This window comes from Pelodiscus sinensis, chromosome 4 (genome assembly GCF_052426305.1).
Source record: "Pelodiscus sinensis isolate ZL-2025 chromosome 4, ASM5242630v1, whole genome shotgun sequence".
Lineage (NCBI taxonomy): Eukaryota > Metazoa > Chordata > Testudines > Trionychidae > Pelodiscus > Pelodiscus sinensis.
The window spans coordinates 127790736-127810514 of record NC_143055.1 but is presented as its reverse complement, the minus strand read 5'-3'; the positions used below and the strand labels follow the sequence as shown (position 1 = coordinate 127810514).

At 40.9% G+C, this 19779-nt stretch overlaps 1 protein-coding gene across 4 annotated transcripts in view; it reads right to left on the bottom strand.

Annotated features, from left to right (window-relative positions):
- Positions 1-4985: 4985 nt before the first annotated feature.
- The window catches only part of CNOT6L (CCR4-NOT transcription complex subunit 6 like), a 66606-nt gene continuing 51812 nt past the window's right edge, over positions 4986-19779 (bottom strand). For all 4 annotated transcript variants that reach the window (XM_075929452.2, XM_075929451.2, XM_075929454.2 and 1 more), the window contains 3 exons: positions 18400-18627; positions 17204-17406; positions 4986-13048 (listed from right to left, as the gene is read on the bottom strand). In XM_075929452.2, the coding sequence (XP_075785567.1) occupies positions 12836-13048; positions 17204-17406; positions 18400-18627 (644 nt within the window). In that variant the 3' untranslated portion in view covers positions 4986-12835. The remainder of the gene's footprint in view (positions 13049-17203; positions 17407-18399; positions 18628-19779) is intronic.

The following is a 19779-nucleotide window of genomic DNA, read 5'->3' as shown; positions in this document are numbered from 1 at the left end:
ATGCTGAACAGTGAGGTAAAGTTTGCAGCTGACACAAAATGAATCAAGACTGCAGTCAGCTTTGGCCTGAAAGGTCTCTCTCAAAACTGATTTTCAACTATCACTTTATGCATTTATCAACATTGAGTATCAGAGCAACAATCTTAACTGTACATATAAAATTATGGGGTTTGTTGAGGTCCTGAGAAGGGGAAGTCACTGGGATGTGTGTGGAGACTGAGGGTGACTGACAGTGGTGAAAGTGGTGCAGCCTAGTGGCCAGTCTGAGTCCCTTGGGCAGCGCAATTACATTAAACAAACAGCTTGGAAAAGAGCTGACTTTGGGGGGATATGACAATGGTCTATAATATCATAAAAGATGTGGGGGAAGTGAATTCAGAAGTGTTGTTTATCCTTTCATAGAGCACAAGATCCAGGGACCAAACTATGAAATTAAGAGACAGCGGGTTTAAAAGAAGCATAAGGAATGCACAGTCAACCTGTGGAACTCATTGACCGATATTGTGAAGGCCTGAAGTGCAGTTGGGTTCAAAGTTCATGGAGGCTAAGTCCATCACTGGTTATTAGCCAAGATGTTCAGGGACACAACTCCACACTGTATATGTCCCTAAGCCTCTGCCAGATGCAGGGACTGGATGACAGGTGTTAGGTGGGAGAAATGATAAGGCAGCAGAGGGGTCCCCTAACAATACTGAACCCTCTGTTCAAGTCCTGTGACAGCCAGTGTCTATCATCTGGTGGCACATTTTAATTAATCAAAGGACCCAGTTTAGGTGAACCAAACAAATGACCGATTTAAGGGTAACTTTACAAAATAGTGATAGAAATGTAGCCGTGTTAGTCTTTAAAGTGCTACATAGTCCTGTTTTTTGTTTCAGCTACACCAGACTAACAAGATGGTTTATTAGGTGATGAGCTTTCGTGGGCCAGACCCACTTCCTCAGATCAAATAGTGGAAGAAAGTAGTCACAACCATATATACCTAAGGATACAATTAAAAAGTCGTTGAGACACAGTTTCTTGCCATTTCAACCAGAAAGGACATTGTCTCAACGACTTCTTTACCTGCATCCTGCTTCAAAGCCCTTTTAAGACTGCACTTGAAAGAGAATCCTCTGAACTGTCATTCATGCTCAAATTTGACACTTTACACTTTTTTTGAATAAAGACTAATTACCTTACCCATTACAAAGATAACTTCCCCAATTATCACCTCTAATATCATTAGCTCACAGAAATTTACCTCCCCCCACCCATTCCCCTTCTGTTCTGAAATGTGATTTGTCCTTTTCATGTGTGTTCATTTTTTTAATTGTATCCTTTGGTATATATGGTTGTGACAATTTTCTTCCACTATTTGATCTGAGGAAGTGGGTCTGGCCCACGAAAGCTCATCACCTAATAAACCATCTTGTTAGTCTTTACAAAATAGGGGATTCGGGGGTATTCAGAAATGTCAACAACAAACAGTACAGTAATCAATCCCTCAAAACCCACCAGGAAAAGCAAAATTTTGGCTGAGTCCGATAGGTATGGTAAGTAAAACAAAAGTTTATAGCAACTTTCTTGGTAGTTCCCAGACGGTCCCTCAGGACCTCACATCTCGCAGCTCTAAGGTGGGAGACCCCTGTGAGGGAGACCCCGCAGCATCTGCCCCTGCGAGGGAGACCCTGTGTGATGTTCTTCTGAGGTAAATCCAGTTTAAACTGGAACTTGTTTACCTGTTTTCTGCCAAAGGCGGGAAAATCATGATCTGACAGACCCAGGGCATGTGGCTTGTCTTTCATTGTGTTTTACAAAATGGATGACAGTTCCTCCATTTTGATTTTAACAGGGATACCCTAGAATATCAAACATTACAAATATACATTACAAACTAAACATTTAACTGCTTAGGATTTTACCCTTACCACAGGGGTTGCAGCACTTGATAATGCCATGCCCTGTCCATTCCCTTGAGGGAAAAGAGGGAAGGCAGCCTGCTGGCTCATGACCTTTGTGCCAGAGGGTGACACTTATAACTCAACTAAGAACAACCGTACTGGTCAGACTAGCGGCCCACCGAGCCCCTTACCCTCTCTGGCATTAGCCTTTGCTGGAAGACACTCCTACCTCAGGTCATATAGGCAGAGAGGTTGAAGAACAGGAATGTGCTCTGCAGGTTCCTCTATGCATGGGCATGGAGGCAGCTGCAGGAAAACAGGCCTGTGTATAGAGGGCAGACAGCCCCCTGCACTTCTTGATTGCTGGTATCTCTCTGATGGACCCAGCGATGGTGTAGGACTCGGGACAGTGAAAGCCAGGCTTGCTGCAGCTGGCTGGTAGAATTCAGCACAGGGGGCCAAAGTGCACCTGCCATTAATTTCATACCACTACCCCTAGTGGAATAGCGTGGAGCACGCTCCGAGGATGGATTGAATCGTCTCTCACCAAGCCCTACATCATCTTCTCATTCAGCCCAGGCTCCTCTAACATGCATCCTCTCATGCTCCACTGTCCCTATGGAGCAGGAAGCCTCTTTCTGGCTTTTCTGCAGCTCTTGCGAACAATCCTCCCCCACGATGAGCAAACCCAATTTGGATCCCACCTGGGCAGTTCACGGTGTGGTTGCCTCCATGGGTCTCCAGGCATTGGGTGCTGAATAAAGAATGGTCTCCAAGGAGACAGGCCTGGCTCCTTACTGCACGCAGGCCTGCTCAGTCCCAAAGGACCAGCAGGCCAGTTTCTCAAGCCTGCCTGGTTTAGACAACTCCATGGGTTATGCTGCTGGTGCAGAGCAGCACTCATGCCAGCATGGGGGAACTTGGGGTAGCACAGCAGCTCCCATTGTCACACTTGGCCTCCTTGCATCTGGGGTGGGGAGCTTGGCGTAGGGTCATAGGGAGGCATCCCCACAGGTCTGCCACCCTCTTGGAATGGTTGGAAGCTGCAACAAGTTAGAACTAGGGATGTAAATATCATTCAGAACAGCTAACCAGGTAAATGGTTAAAATGATATCATTAGCTGGTTAACCATTGATGTACCAGTGCAGCTAGGGAGGGAGTCTCACAGGGCTGAGGGAATCCGGGGCCGCTGTGGCAGAGCTGGGACCAGGGTCCTGCCTGCCTTCCATCCAGGGCTGCACAAATATTTCAGTTTTTGAGTGTTTCATATTACCGAGGCCTAGACTTACTGAGACTTTGCCAATACCTGCTTGCTTGTGTTTTATTTCCCCATCAAAGGAGCCTTCTCCCTAGTCTGAGTTCTCTAAAATACAGGGTTGAATGTCTCTAACCCAGGACTCTCTGGTGCAGGAACTTGATGTTGCCAGACCACAGAGCCCTGGTGACCATGAGTCAGCCAGCAGGAGGGCCAGTAGTCAGGAGCCCTGCTGGGGCCCAGAGTCTGACCAGGGCTGTCAACAGCGGGGCCCGCAGCTTGCCTAGAGTGGACAGCCCAGTTGGGGCTGGAAATGGAGCTGAACCACGCAGCCAGGGGGCATGGAATTGGCAATGCCCTCATTTGGGACCAATTGAGTTCTGAGGATGCCAGACCAGGGATGTCCAACCTGTACTTGTCTAATAGAGGGCATGATATATTCCATCAGTTGACACTACAGCAAATGGGACTAATTAATCCTTTCTTGCGCCCCATCCTTGAGGGCCTGTAACACTTTCCTAAGAACATAAGAATGGCTATACTAGGTCAGAGCAAAGGTCCATCCAGCCCAGTATCCTGTCTGCCAACAGCAGCCAATGCCAGGTGCCCCAAAGGGAGTAACAGGTAATGATCAAGCAATCTCTCTCGTGCCATCCATCTCTACCTTCTGACAAACAGAGGCTAGGGACACCATTCCTTACGCATCCTACCTAATAGCCATTAATGGACCTAACCTCCATGAATCTATCTAGTTCTCTTTTAAACCCTGGTATAGTCCTAGCCTTCACAACCTCCTCAGGCAAAGAGAGTGCAGGAAAAATGCTGAAGAGGAATAAATATTAGGGAGAACAATCTCATTGCTCAAGGTCTGATACCACATCAGCTATCACATTGAGAAACAAATGCTTGGTATCACTGATAACCCGCTGGGACATGAGTCCCACCTTATGTCAGACCTTAATTTTACATGGTGATTTTTTTTTCAAATTATATTGACGTTGGGCCTTAAATACTAGTTTGCTCTCTAGTCACTACATTAATAGCCTGCCTCTTCAAGAGATGAGCTATCACAAGAAGGTGACTGCTGCATCAAAAAATGAAACAGAAAAAGCACATCAGCAATCAGTAACAAGAGGTACTTCAGACTCCTAGCTTCTGATGTACACATGCTGGACAGAAGCAGTGTACTGGATAGGCACTTCACAGTGGAAAGGGGAGGGACATGCTTACCCTTTTAGCACCAGGAAACAGGATTTCTTGACAGCAAGAAGATCAACTGAAGACTTGCACTTGATAATGAGCAGTTGTGGCCTACCAAGCACACTTAAATGACACTTTTTGCAGCTCTGCTGCATGGGTGCATCGCAATAATATCTGCTCGTGTCATCCTTGAACACTCACGTGTGTGTTAGTTTAGAACTTTACCCTGCTGGCATTCACAGAGCCAAACCAGCTAGAAATGGACCGAAACGGATGCTTATCCTCTGTGTTTTAGCAGAAATACCTAGTAAGTCCCAATTCCAGGGCTAAATCATTCACACTCCCAGATACTCAATGACTTGCAGAACCGTCAGTGGTTAACCTTTATGTATGCAAGAACGGAATGTGACTTTATTAAAACCTGATTATTGAATACAAGACATTTGCATAATTACGTCTCGTCTTTCATAAAGCATAAGAGTCCTGATCCAAAACCCACTTCATTCAATGGAGAAATTCACAGATTTCAACAGATTTTGGATCAGACTCAAGTTATCCAGACTCCAACATCCAGCTCCTCCCTCCCGAAATTACTTGTGATAGACAGAACAATATAGAAGAGGAGAAACAAAAAACAGGACAGAAATGCAGTTGCAAAATGGCCGTTTATTGCCTACAGAGGGAAATAAAAGTACACAGGTGCAAAGAAACAAGCAGATATTTAGCCCTATACACATCATGTGTGATCAGTACCCAATCTCTGTAATGGGAAAAAAAAGTATCTTGTCAGCTGAACAGACAATAATAGCTCTAGGTTTTCAGCACCTCCCTTCTGAGCTGCCATAAGATTAAAAAGGCAGGACTGCTTAGTACAGTTGCTGTCTTCCTTTAGTATTTTTCATTTTTTTTTGTAAAAGTAAAACCTCTAGCTCTTGCACACACATGCTGTGCAAAATATATTGCACAACGTACCTCAACTGAGCTGTGTAATTAAGAGTTCCCACCTCATCAATTGGTAAATTAATAAAAAAAATAAAGGAGCTGGTGATTTCTGTCAGTCTGACAATAAAAAAGTAGAATGATGGATAACATGGAATTTAATGGACTGGTTCAGTGAAGTCAGCTGAAGCTAAAACTGGCACTTTTATTTAAGAAAAGTTTGTCTTTAAAAGAAACAAAGATCACTTGAATTTTTAAAAAATAAAACTTAAGTTTGGAGCAAAACAACTTTTTGTTTGGGGGAAAACCAATAGTTCAATTATTTTGTGGGAAAAGTTGAACAAGCTTTTTTGCTCAGGTCTAAAATTGATTGCTTTTCAACCATTAGATGAAGATATTTATACACACCCACCTGTAGTTTCAATGAGATACCTGAACTGTATATGAAACAATGTTTTGAAAAGTGAAAAGCTAGAGAATATTTTTCTAATGAAAATGTAATGGAAGGATTCACAGTAAAGCAAATACCCTTATGGATTGCCTCAGTTGGCACTTATTTCAGATTGAGCCATGGGTGTGAGCCTCTTGCCTCAAACAGAACTTTCTTCCCCACACAGTGTATTACCAGAAAGGAGAAAACACAGAATCCAGTGGTGAATTTTTGAAAACTTTTCCAGACTCCAAGAATGTGCTGCATGTGGACAGCTGTACAGAATCTCAAAAGGGGCACCCCCTGGCACTCCTAGAAGCTGGTGTTTAAGAAATTTGCAGTTCAGTGCAGACTCTGAGCCTGACCTTGGGGCCACTGCAGAGGTGGGAAGGTGAAACTCAAATCAGACCTCAAAAGGAGGAGAATTGGCACTTAATTCAAGTTTCCTGTCTGCAATAATGTAGCTGTTCAAACACAGAGCTGATCCAGGAATCAGGAAAAGTTTGCTTAGAATTTTCATAAAATGGGAAAACTAAGTTAGCAAATTCGTACAGAAAAATTTTAGTGCATTTTCAGATTACCCAGACACAATATCATGTACCTAGGAGCACTATACTCCCATTATCTATTAATAAAACAGACTGAGCTCATACCACCACTGATCCAGTCAAACTTACGGGTTTAGTGAATTACAGGCAAATTTTGATAACATGGTGCACAAAACACTTTAATTGTTTGGAAAAACCATACTACGCAATAATTAAAAATTGAAAACAAAGCCAAAATAGTATTAACAACTTGTAAAGAGAGCCACCATGATTCTTTGCTTTAAAACAAAGACAAATACAGAGACAAATAAGAACTTGGTAAATGTCTAAATCTTGGAAACAGTTTAACAAAAGGATAAGACCAAATAATACCAGAATCATTCCCCCTTTCACTACTAAACAGTGAAGGACTTTGCAAGCTGAACACATTGTACTACGCTGAAAGAGTCATATCACTTGGCATGTTTTGCAGTCAAAATTGTTCAAATATAAACATATTTCCTTAACTTCACACTTATTTTTAGAATCAACTTAAAGAACACCTGTCCCTGACTGAAGAGCTCTTCCAATCAAACCAATCCAGCCAAGTTTACTTTGTATACCGTGTTTCAAGATCAGCTAGTCAAATTACTTAACAGTAAATTGCCTGAAATAAGAAAACTTTCATTACAAAAGTGACTTACATTGTCAATCACTTTGAAAGAAAAAGACAACCTCAACTTCACTTTATCCTAAGTAATAGTGAAGACATTTTTACTGATATTTCACAGACTCATTTTTTTTCTCCCAGTGATTTTAAAAATAAAGATGCATTAGTTTAGAGTTCAGCATTTTAATTTCTCCCCAATCAAGGTAGAACAGTGCTTGGGTTAATATGTAAAACTCATTTTAAAGTGTTTATAAACTGATGGAAGTTCTTTCTAGGTTGATACCTGGCATAAAGACTCAAGGTTTGGGCCTGCTAAATTCATAATGTGAAAGTCTCCTTTTATGTTAGAGCTGAAAATGTTGCAAGAACTCAATGAAAATACATTAGCCGCTTTTAAAAACTCAAAACCGTTAACAGTACACTTTCACTGTCATCAGTGCTCAGCTAACTTACACAGCTGTTTGTAATATCCCTTTAATGTCGTCTCTCTCAGATACTCGCAATTTGATTAATCTGTTCAACAACTGTACAAGTTGTGACAATTAATGCTTCCCTATGTGGCTCTCCCAAAGACTCTCAATGCTGTACTGGACAGACCATCTCTACAAAGCAAGAGGAAGTAATCCAATTGTGACATGTTCAACCACTGATATTTCAGGCTGTTAATCCAGATGTTAAATTTTTAGCAAACATGGTGGTTCTATAACACTGACAATTGAGGTGAAATCCTTCCCCCTACTCAAGTCAGTTTCAAAACACCCATTGACTTCAGTAGGGCCAGGACTTTTCCACTTTCACTTTTACTAGCAGGAAGCTCCCTTTATGAATATGGTGTAAAAGCCATCACATCTGAAATGGTAATATAGGCGGGTAACCCCTCCCAACTGTGCACTGCCTTTTTTTTTTTTTTTTTTTTTATTAAAAAAGGACTGATTTTGGCATACTGGCTCCCTACTGCAGTTGGCCAAACAGATCAAGTATTTGATGGACCATTCAGGGTCCTAAGTGTATATTTTACACAGTATATACTCTATTGGGTCAAATATGAGGTGTTTTATATTGTATTAAAACTTCAAAGGATCAAATCACAAGAAGAATATAGTGAGCACTGAAGCTCATAAGAATAAGGCAATTTAAACGTTAACACAAGTAGGACACATCACTTTCCCCACTGAGTCATGCCTAGACACCTGGTAACAGTGAGACATGCTCCAACTACGTACATTTCAACCTATCATCTCTCAACACAGAAGATGGAATGTCATTCCAGAATGTAATACTGAAAATGTAACGTTTCTTTGTTTTTTTAAAATCAGATCATTGTAAGGAAAGACTGTCTACATGGCAGTTCAGAAAACAAGACTAGATTAACCATGTGCAATACTCTAGCCATTTAAAAATAATTTCTTATTTAAACATTGACAACCACAACAGCCTTCTTTTAATGTATATGCATTTAAGGCTATATCCTTTGTGATATTTAAATAGCAATCTAATCAATATTGTGAGATAAACATTAAAAAAACCTTCCACTTTAAATCTTGTATGCCAAGTATCTTGCCGAACCAAAAGTGAAAGTTTAGAATAGAAATGTAGTCACATCAGTTTTGGGGTTTGAATCTGAGCTTTGATGTAACTGCCCACACCCTCCTCTGCTTAGTTTAACAGATTATGAAAGGCGTATTAATAATGCACTAGCGATTTAGAAATCTTTGAACATATACATGCCCAAAGTTACCCACCATATTTTCCTCACAGAGTACATGGTTATCTAAACAGAGTGACACTGAATATAAGCCAACGTTTATCACTTATCTCCTCTCTATGCTCTACACCTGTGATTCCCCTCACCAAACTTAGTACCCATGAAATCAAGTGATATGAGCCTTTAATATCATCTTTAAATACACTCCCTGGTGATTTAGGTCAAAGTCTTCTGAACCAGGTGCTGAAAGTTAAGCTCCTAAACTCATGGTCTGACACCAAAATGCAATTGGCCTGATTTTTCAGAAACTGTGAAGTAGAGGGGAGCTGAGGGTGCTTAGCACCTTGGAAAAATAGGCTGCTGTAATTCGTGTGTCTGGCCATGACCATAGCTTGAGAAGCCTAACTGAAAAGCATTCAGGTTGGGAGATTTTCCAGACTCTCAGCATGGGTCTAACTCCACCCTCATTGAAGTCAGTGGAAAAATCCTGGGAGTAGAGTGGATAGGTGCTTTTCAAGATTTTAAGGGACTAAGGATTTTGGCTACAGTTTACAGACATAAGATAACAAGGAGTACTCAAAAGGGTTTTATGTTTCTGCTGCTTAGACACAAGAGTGACTTCAAACACACAGTAAATTTATTGGTAAAATGAAGTCTTTTCTTGATAAATGCTAGAAACAGAAAAAAATGAATAAAAGCTTTGAACAAGGCAAATGGGAAGAAAAGCTGGTCTCAGAACCCATTGTGCCATACCTGACTTCAATGTGTGGTACACAAAATGTTCACACTCCTTACATCAAAATAATGAAACAAAAATATTCAGCTACATTGTACAAAATTTTTTATATACACACAAAACCTCATATCTAACAGATTTACCATACTGAATTTTAAAAAGTTGCCTGTAGAATGGTGTTGGATTTTTTTTCCTCTGCTTCCTTTAGGCAGTGCTGTTGCTTAAAAGTTGACACCAGGCACAGTATTTTTAAAACAAAACCAACTAAGCAAGGAGCAGTATGTGAATCTGAGCTTTTTTCCCCTCCCAGTCATCAGTCCTGAGGATGCTGCAACGTCCTCAATGTTTGAAGCTATGAAAGTAGTATCCATGATGAAGACAAAAGAATTGTGTGTTTTTTTGTCTATTTATCTACTGTGAAGATTAGCAATACCACTTTCCCCAATTCCTCTCCCACACCTACTTCCTACATTAGAAACAAATACAATGCCCTACAAGTTGTGTGTATGTGTGATATAAAATTTCTCAATCAGAAGAATCATATTGCAGAGAAGCTGGACTTTAAGTAGAAAATCTACCCATACTAAGCCATGAGTTTCCATCCTAGACACACATGATAGTGTATTGACTTCTGTTCAATGTGCATACATATAGTTTTTAATCAAAAGGTGTCTTTTAGGTTCATCAATGACAGAGTTCCAGATTTTCTTTATTTTAAACAAAAACACAAAGGACAGCAGCATTTCTGATCACCTGAAATGGAAGCTCAATACAGATACTGCTCCTTCTGCAAAAGGAATAGGGCAGGGAAGGTGGGAAGGGGAAAGGAACCAACCATCCATGTGAAATTTGGGTAAACATGCTTAGGTGTGTGGGCCAAAACAAAAAATACCCATTTCAACATAAAAGCTTTGTGCAATATCAATTCATTTTTTAAAAATTATAGGATACTGGACATTTTGAAGAGTGCATTTTGAAGCAGAGAAAACTCAATTAAACACCTTCCTGCAACAGAGTGCCTCAATTAATTATAAATCAGAAGAAAATAAAACTTAAGATGTTCATATGTCCCAATCTTTTTTATTTTCCCCCAATACTATAAAAGATTGTGGGTTTTTTATGTATTTATAAACGGGCTCCTCAGCAGTTCATATACAATCATAGGTGAACTTTAAATTCCATTTTATACAAACATCTCAAAAATACTGGGAGTGAAGTATGGTAGAAAATATTGCTCACATTGCTAGTTAACATGCGTGTATGAAAGGAGGAAAATGGTTTGTTAGTGCACATCTCCAGAGAAGAAAACCCACCCCTCCAAAAGGAAAAGGAGAGAAAAAAAAAGAATACAGTAGCTGATTACAAAAAGGTAATGTCCACAAAATTAAGTTTTTCATGCTATTCTACTTTCCAGTACTATATACTAATTACTTTTTCAATTTATGTGCATGCCTAGGCCTCGAACACTTGAGGTATATAAAAAGAGATACCTGCACCTAGAGAAAAATCTTTAAAAGGGCTTTTTTAATATTGGTCAGGTGGGTTTTTTTGTGTGCTGCACAAAATTACATTAAATTTCACTCAACTATAATAACTTCCAATTTTACATTAGATGACAGGATGCCTCTATTTTCAGGCACTTTTGAAGGGGAGTTGTAATTTCATTGATCCAACTGCTGCATCCCATCCCACCCCACCCCCAAACAAATACAGGGAACATTTTCTACTAGAGCCTGATTTTGAATAAATCAAATGAATAAATGACAAAGAAAATGTATAATTAAAGAATGGTGGAACAGCCTAAAGTATTAGTTTTGCAAGACAGAAGATTGCTCCTTAGTATTTAAAACTAATTTAACAATTTAAATTTCACCCTTTTTTAAATATATGAATGAGACATAAATATAGGCTATTTATCTGTTTAAAAATTTCATTCACATAATGGAAAAATTCTTTTTTATTAAAAATATCACATTTTGAGACTAGAAACAGTAAAGTGCATGAAAAGTTTAAAATATAAATTCAAGAAAATCTTATAGCAGCAAAAAAGCAGAATAAAGAAAAACTTAAAAACACAGACACAACCTTTTCCTATTACTGTGCCATATATATATATATATATATTTTTTTTTTAAACAGTAAGCAGCCAACCAATTTCTTTCAGAAAATTGCATTATGTTTACTGCCTCTTGAGGCACAACATTTTGAACTGGCCACCTAGAGTGTAAAAAGAGATTTCCAACACAGCTAATGAGCGTTAACAGTTGGGAATGAACCAGCAGCTTTTTAATTAACCTTGACAGAAAACAGAAACAAAGAATTAAAAGCATACGATGGCTATTTGGCAACTAGGGTCAGGAAAAATAATCCAAGGTAAGATTATAAGTATGACTCTTTCCCCCACATAAATAAAAGCACTTAGACAGCTATTTAACATGCTCTTTGGAGACAGAAGTAACATTTCCAGAGGTTTTTTTTCTGTACCCTTAACTTAACCAGTATCTCTAATCCAAAGTTTTTTATTTTTGCAATTTAACATGAGAAAAAGGAACCGATGAGTTGCTCTTCACTAATAAGAAAACTTGTAGCTTTTTTTTTAGTGCAATTTCTTAATTTTAGGTTTCTAAATCCTGTTTCCCAACTTGTGCTGCAAAAGTTTCCCCATCATGGTCTGTCACAATAGGAGGATTTCTTTGTTAGGCATCTCAAAACAGGGCATCAGTTTGGATTCCTGAATTTCTTAACCAAGATAAAGAGTGTCAAGACAGTTACCACTATGTTGTCTGCCAACCAAAAATTCTATGTGGCATTAAATGCACAGGTCCAAATTCTGATGGCATAATTCCGTTGTATTCAATGGAGTTGCACCAGGAGATAATTTAGCCCTTCAATATGTTTTCCAGTATTAGCTAGCTGAGGGGAAGGGGGGAGGCTGTACTGCTAATAATTTAATATTAAGTGCTTTGCTAATGTGCAAAATTAATTTTGGATTTAGAACCCAGATGTTTATTTTGAGCTCAGTAAAATGGTATTTTTCATTATTCTCCCTTAAAACTGAAACAGGTTTTGAAGTATTGTAATTTTCAGTTTGCTTTTGTATTTTTGGGGGTTTTATTTATTTATTTTTTTAAAAGGAGGGCTCGTTGTGCTATGATTTGGCAGAAAGCATTAATTTTACATAGATGACTATGCAAATTTTGAATCTGATTTGCCCATTTTACAAACTCAGCTTCCTAATGAAACAATAAGATGACCAGTTTAAAAAAATTAAATTAAAATCCTGGAAAGGAACTAATACTTTGGTTCCAGCCCTAGTGCCAAATGATACCAACATGCACCAAAATGTGCAAAATCTCATATCAAAACGCACAATGAAAGGAGCTTGAAGAAGCAGCTTAAGGTTGGCCATACTTCACTCCTACATACTTTGATTTACAACTGTACAGGTCCATAACAACAGGTCCCAGCCCTCAAAGGGGCAGGGCTCCACTACCTCCGGTTAGGTAAGTGTACGCCGTTGACAAGAGGCGGGAGCGGAGGGTGGAGCTCAAGCTGTGTTAACAGTGAAAAGTGGTCTGAAGGGATGTGAGGGTGTGGACACCCAGTGATGTTGTTCTCAACCAGCCACTGAGGATCTAAAGGCCCCAGAACGCCAAGTACGTTCATATGAGTGTTGGAATAGAAAATGTAGTCAATCACACCCTAAAGGGAGAGAGAAAAAACAGTCTGTTAGAACAAGGAGGTCACAAGCCATCGTTTAACATTTTCTTAAGATGTATTTGGAACAGTTGTTCACTCTTGCTAGCTCCTCACTACCAAGGTCAACAGAAATAAAGCCCCACAAGAATGTACAAGATACTCAGGGTTCTGTAGACACAGGAGATACGGAGATAAAGGTAGATCTCTGGAACGTGTCTCTAGGAAGCAGAGTCTGAACTATACTGCGAACGAGAGGAGGATACAGAACAGAGGGGATTCGGCATGTATGTAGAGGGAGGCAGAGGTGGAGTACAATATCAGCTCCACAGCGGGAGCGGGGAGGAGGGAACGGTCATCTTAAGATTCCATTGAACTGACAAATGGAGAGTCCAGTTCTCTGATGTAGTCAAATGAAAGCGACTCTACAGTGCAAAGATTGTTATAGGAGTAACAACCTCAAGGTCACGGATTCCAAAGAAATTAATGATCTGCAGATTTTAAGAGCAGAGGTCAAAGTCTTAAATCATAAGAACAGCCATACTGGCTCAGACCAAAGGTCCATCTAGCCCAGTAGCCTGTCTGCCAACAGTGGCCAGTGCCAGGTGCCCCAGAGGGGGTGGACCAAAGACAATGATCAAGCAAATTGTCTCCTGCCATCCCTCTCCAGCCTTTGACAAACAGAGGCCTGGGGCACCATTCTTTACCCCCTGCTATTAGCCTTTTATGGACCTAACCTCCATGAATTTATCTAGCTCTTTTTTAAACTCCTAGCCTTCACAGCCTCCTCTGGCAAGGAGTTCCACAAGTGAAGAAGAACTTTCTTTTATTAGTTTTAGACATGCTAACCATTAATTTCATTTGGTGTCCTCTAGTTCTTATATTATGGGAACAAGTAAATAACTTTTCTTTATTTCCCCTCTCCACACCACTCATGATTTTATATACCTCTATCATATCCCCCCGCAGTCTCCTCTTTTCTAAACTGAAGAGTCCCAGTCTCTTTAGCCTCTCCTCATATGGGACCCGTTCCAAACCCCTAATAATTTTAGTTGCTCTTTTCTGAACCTTTTCTAATGCCAAAATATCTTTTTTAGGTGAGAAGACCACATCTGTATCCAGTACAGTATACTATAGTTTTATATAAGGGCAGTAAGATATTCTTTGTCTTATTTTCTATCCCTTTTTTAATAATTCCTAGCATCCTATTTGCTTTTTTGACTGCCCTGCACACTGAGTGGATGTTTTCAAACAACTATCCACGATAACTCCAAGATCTCTTTCCTGATTAGTTGTAGCTAAATTAGCCCCCATCATATTGTATGTATAGTTGGGGTTATTTTTTCCAATGTGCATTACTTTACACATATCCACATTAAATTTCATTTGCCATTTTATTGCCCAATCACTCAGTTTGGTGAGATCTTTTTGAAGTTATTCACAGTCTCTTTTGGACTTGACTACCTTGAACAGTTTAATATCGGCCGCAAACTTTGCCACCTCACTGCTTACCCCTTTCTCTAGGTTGTTTATGAATAAGTTGAATAGGATTGGTCCTAGGACTGACCCTTGGGGAACACCACTAATTACACCTCTCCATAGTCTTTTCCCAATTGGTCACTAACTACAAGGAAATGCCAGACCTAGGGCCATCATTGTTTATTCTGTGGCTGAATGTCTAAAACTGATGCAATGACGGTGCCAAGCAATGTTATATGTGCATATGCTATTCACAGCAGATCAATGTTTATGTTTAATGTCTGAAGAAGAAGAAAAGCAGAAAAGTCGTAAACCAGCAGACAACTAGATGCCTTTCAAAATTTGAAAACCTACATCAAGCAAAGAATTAAAAGGAGCATAACTACAGTAGGCAACAGGCAAGAAGGAAATTCAGAAGGATATGATGGGATTCAAAATGCAAATAGATAAAAGGCGTAACAAAAGAAATTCTGTACGAATATCAGAAGCAGGAAGCTTGTGAAACAAACAAAAATCCAAAGTATGCTTGCTCCCCAGGATTAGAGTGTGCAATGAAGGAAGATTAGGAACTCAGAAAGAAGCTAAAATGATTTATTTGCACCAGTATTTGCCACAGAAGATGTTGACTAGATACCGGTTCCAAATTCCCTCATTGCTGATCATAAAAATGAACTGTCAGCAGAGACTGAACTGTCAAAATAAGACCTGTTGGAGCAAACTCTGTCTCATAGCACACGTATAAGCAAACTTTCAATTAAATTAAATTAAATTAAATTAAATTAAATTAAATTAAATTAAATTAAATAGGTGGCAAATTCAAAGCCCATAACACAAAATAGTTTCACAGTCTAATTACATATTGTATGAAAAAGTAGCTGCCCACAGGATATCATTGAGGTCAATAACTTGGTTTGATTCAGGAAGAGATTGGACATTTATATGGATAACAAGAACAGGCACATTTATACAGCATTTGATACGGTCTCGCATGACCTTATTAATAAACTAGAGAAATGCAATGTAGATGTGGCTACTATAAGGTGGGTGCATAACTGGTTGGACAACCATTCTCAAAGAGTAGTTATTAACAGTTCACAATCATGCTGGAAGGACATAACAAGTGAGGTTCCACAGGGGTCAGTCTTGGGACTAGTTATGTTCAATATCTTCAACAACGATTTAGATACTAGCATAGAGAGCATGCTTATAAAGTTTGCAGATGATTCCAAGGTGGGAAGGATGTGGAGAAAGTCCCAAGAAGAGCAACAAAAATGATTCAAGGTCTAGAAAACATGATCTTTGAGGGAAGTCTGAAAGATTTGGGTTTATTTAGTTTGAAAAAGAAAAGACTGAGAGGAGACACGATAGCAGCTTTCAAGTACAGGCAGTCCCCGAGTTACGCGGATCCCGCCGCCCGCGTACTCCGGGGCGAGAAAACCTGCTCCGCGTCTCCCTGGTCTGCTGGAGGGGGGGGGGGGGAGGGAGTCCCCCCAGCAGACCAGGGAGACGCGGAGCAAAGCCACGGAGCACGCAGGCAGCGGGACAGCCCAGATGCGCCGCGGCTGTCCCGCTGCCGGCATCCTCCGAGGCTTTGCTCCCCATCTCCCTGGTCTGCTGGGGGAACCCACCCCAGCAGACCAGGGAGATGCGGACCAAAGCCGCGGAGGATGCAGGCGGGACCGCGGCGCATCTCGGCGGTCCCGCCACCCGCGTCTCCCTGGTCTGCTGGGGGTGGGGGCACGCAGCTAGTGCGCCCCCCCTCCCTCCCCAGCAGACCAGGCTTTTCTCGCCGATGACACCTGGGGTAGAGCAGCTGGGGCACTGCCGGGTTGGTCCCTGCAGTGCTGAGGTGCGGCGCTGTGGGGACCTACCCGGCAGCGCCCCAGCTGCTCTGTCCCAGGCGTCCAAATTCAGCCGCTGTTGAAACTGATCAGTGGCTGATTCCAGGAAGCCCAGGGCAGAGCAACTCTGCCTCGGGCTTCCTGTAGTCAGCCGCTGGTCAGTTTCAGCAGCAGCTGAATCTGGACACCAGTTCAACTTACATACAAATTCAACTTAAGAACAAACCTACAGTCCCTATCTTGTATGTAACCCGGGGACTGCATGTACATAAAAGCGTGTTACAAGGAGGAGGGAGAAAAATTATTCTCCTTGACCCTGATGATAGGATAAAAAGCAATGGGCTTAAATTGCAGCAAGGGAGGTTTAGGTTGGACATTAGGAAAAAGTTCGTAAGAGGATGGGTAAACACTGGAACAAATTGCCTAAGAAGGTTGTGGAATCTCCAACTCTGGAGCCATTTAAGAGCAGGTTAGATAAACATTTTTCAGGGGTGACCTAGATGGAGCTTGGTCCTGCTGTGAGAGCAGGGAACTGGACTTGATGACCTCGAGGCCCCTTCTAGTTCTAGTGTTCTATGATAATGGTCAACACTTATCAAAATTCATGCTTCAGTTAAGACCACCTGTAAGTATTTGATATTAGGATGAGACCTAATGTTAGAGGGGCAATTATCCCATATCTGCCTACTACAAGATTCTTACACCTTCTTCTGAAGCTGCTGGTACCAGCCACTCTCAAATAGGGCTGAGAGTTAGATAGACCTGGGGTTTGAGCCAACAAAGCAATGCCCCAGCTAAATTTTGGTCCAAGAGAAATTAACGTCAGTACACGAGCCCTTACTTTGAAATCAAAAGTGTAATTGGTGTAAGGCATCACGTTGTTTTCATAGGCGCTCTTGAGCTGGAAGCCATGCGTGATTCTTCCTTCAGGAGCTCCATTTTTTCCACTGCCACTGAAGTTCATGAGACACTCGTTATAACGCAACTCTTTGAAGTCCTTGTGGTTGTCAGCTACTATGCCATTGCTCAAGTACTCCACAACACCTGTTTGCAAAACACAGATGCAATGTCTTGTTTTAATTAATTACTGAAATACAATGGGAATGATATTTAAATAACCACATTGGTTAATAACACATTGAAAGATAATGGCCTCAAAAGAAGAGAGGGAGAACACACCTATATACATACAGACCATATCTTTTAATCTCCTTTGATGGGGTATTACTTCCTGAGGGCATCTGTATAATAAAGGGGTTCACCGCCATCACCTTTGACAGCAAAAGCATTTCAAAACCCTTACACAGTAAAAACGCTAACCATACTGTGGCAGCTAGCACTAACAGTAAGTTAACTCCCATATTTCTATTTGATTACAGAGTTAAAGATCAGAAGTACAACAGCACATCCATCTCATTTCTCTGCACTCACCTTATTTTGTCAGCTTTTCACCCAGAATGCAATAAACCCTGAACTCTGAATTCCTCAATATCACCACTCCTCGAGCTCTTAGTCCAAAATAGGCATACCACACTTTTGATAAATCATTATTACTACAGGTTGGACCTCCCTGGTCTGGCACCCTCGGGACATGGGTGGTCCCGAATGAGGGAATTTGCCAGACCAGGGAAGGTCTCCTGCCACCAGACCCCTCCGCCTGCCACCCTTCCTCACCGCCCCACATCTTAAACTTTTTTATTATATTCAATATTTACTAAATCTTGCACACAACCAATATACTTAAAGTGCTAATACACTGAAAGGTACTTGATATACACTCCAATAGGGGAGTTAGATATCTGGGTTAGGAATTTTGAACCACGAACAGATTTGAGTAAGAAAGCTTTCACACAACAAAAGTAACAGATATGCAGTTAATAACCATGCAAATGGTGGGTGGAAAGCTGACTCAAATACTCTAATAAAAATCCAAGTTTATATTAAAAAAAAAAAAAAAAAAGAAAGAAAGAAAGAGACAGAGAGACAGACAGACACACCCCCACACCATCATTAAAGTGATGAGCCATTTGTACATACCTGAATCGGGCAGCGAGTTAAGATCTGCGCACAGCACCAGAGGGATAGAATTAGGATCTGCTGTTGGGCTGCCAGGCCTGATGGAGGCTTTCTCAAGGATATTTTTCAGTTCTGACACAAACATCATAGTCTGAATGAGTTTCACATCTGAGTATTCAGGGTCCCAATGCATGTGGGCATTTGCCACAATAAGCAGCTGTTTGTCCACAGCATGAAGCGACTTCAAACCTGGATTAAAATAAGTTTTATTAGAAAATCAATTCGGTGAATTATTAAATTCCTCTAGTTATAGATAATGCAAAATTACTGTCACTTGTTTCAACTAGAAATTTAGATGAATTAAAAATAAATATTCTGAGGCCATGTCTATAGTTACAAAGAAATTTCAATTAAGATATGCAACTCTAGGTTAGCTAATTGCATAGCTGGAGTCCACATACCTTAATTTGAACTGTCTCCACAAGAGGTTGACAGAAACAAATGCTCCAATCAACTTGCTCCAATCAACTTCCTTTACTCCTCGTGATTTGAGAAGTACCAGCATCAACAGGGGCACCCTCAGTGTTCAATTTAGCAGGTCTTCATTAGACCAGCTAAACTGAACTCCGAAAGATCAACCACCCATTGATCTTCCAGGAAGTGAAGATGTGGCCTTATTTTCATAACTGGTTTTTTCCAAAGTCTAACAACAAATTAAATAAAGATCTATTTCACAGTAGCAATATGCTTTGTTTCAGAACTTTATTTGGTTACAGGTCTCATAACACAAACTTTTGAATATATAAGGCAAATGGTGATGGACAAGACTGTTTATCTAATCTGAGAGAATTACATCTCCTTCTAAGAGGAGAATATTAAATGTAAACTATAATCCATGCCATGTTCTCCAAGCACTAGTACAATTATGTGAACTACTCACAAAATAAAAGCTCAAACAGTTGTGACAAAATTACTTACCCATTCAGCAATGCAATAAGTATGCTGTGTTATAGAGCACCATTTCTATGAGAGTGTAGACCAGTGGTCCCCAACCTTTCGAGGTTGTTGGGCGCCAGGGGGCGTGGCCGCGCGCCCCAGGGGCTCCCCCCGCCATGCGCCGCGCGCCTGGGGCTCCCCCCGCCATGCGCCCGGTGCCAGGCCAGCCCCGAGCACCTGGCAGGCGCATGGAAATGCCCCCGTGGGCGCCATGGCGCCCGCGGGCACCGTGTTGGGGACCACGGGTGTAGACTAAGGATGTTAATTAACCGACTACTCAAGTAGTTGATGTACATTTCAAAGGAGGACTGCGGAAGTGCCTAAGAGCCCGCAGTGAGGAATGTGGAACTCCCGGCTGACTCAGGGCTCCAAGAGGGCACTTACGCTTTGAAATGCACAAGAGCC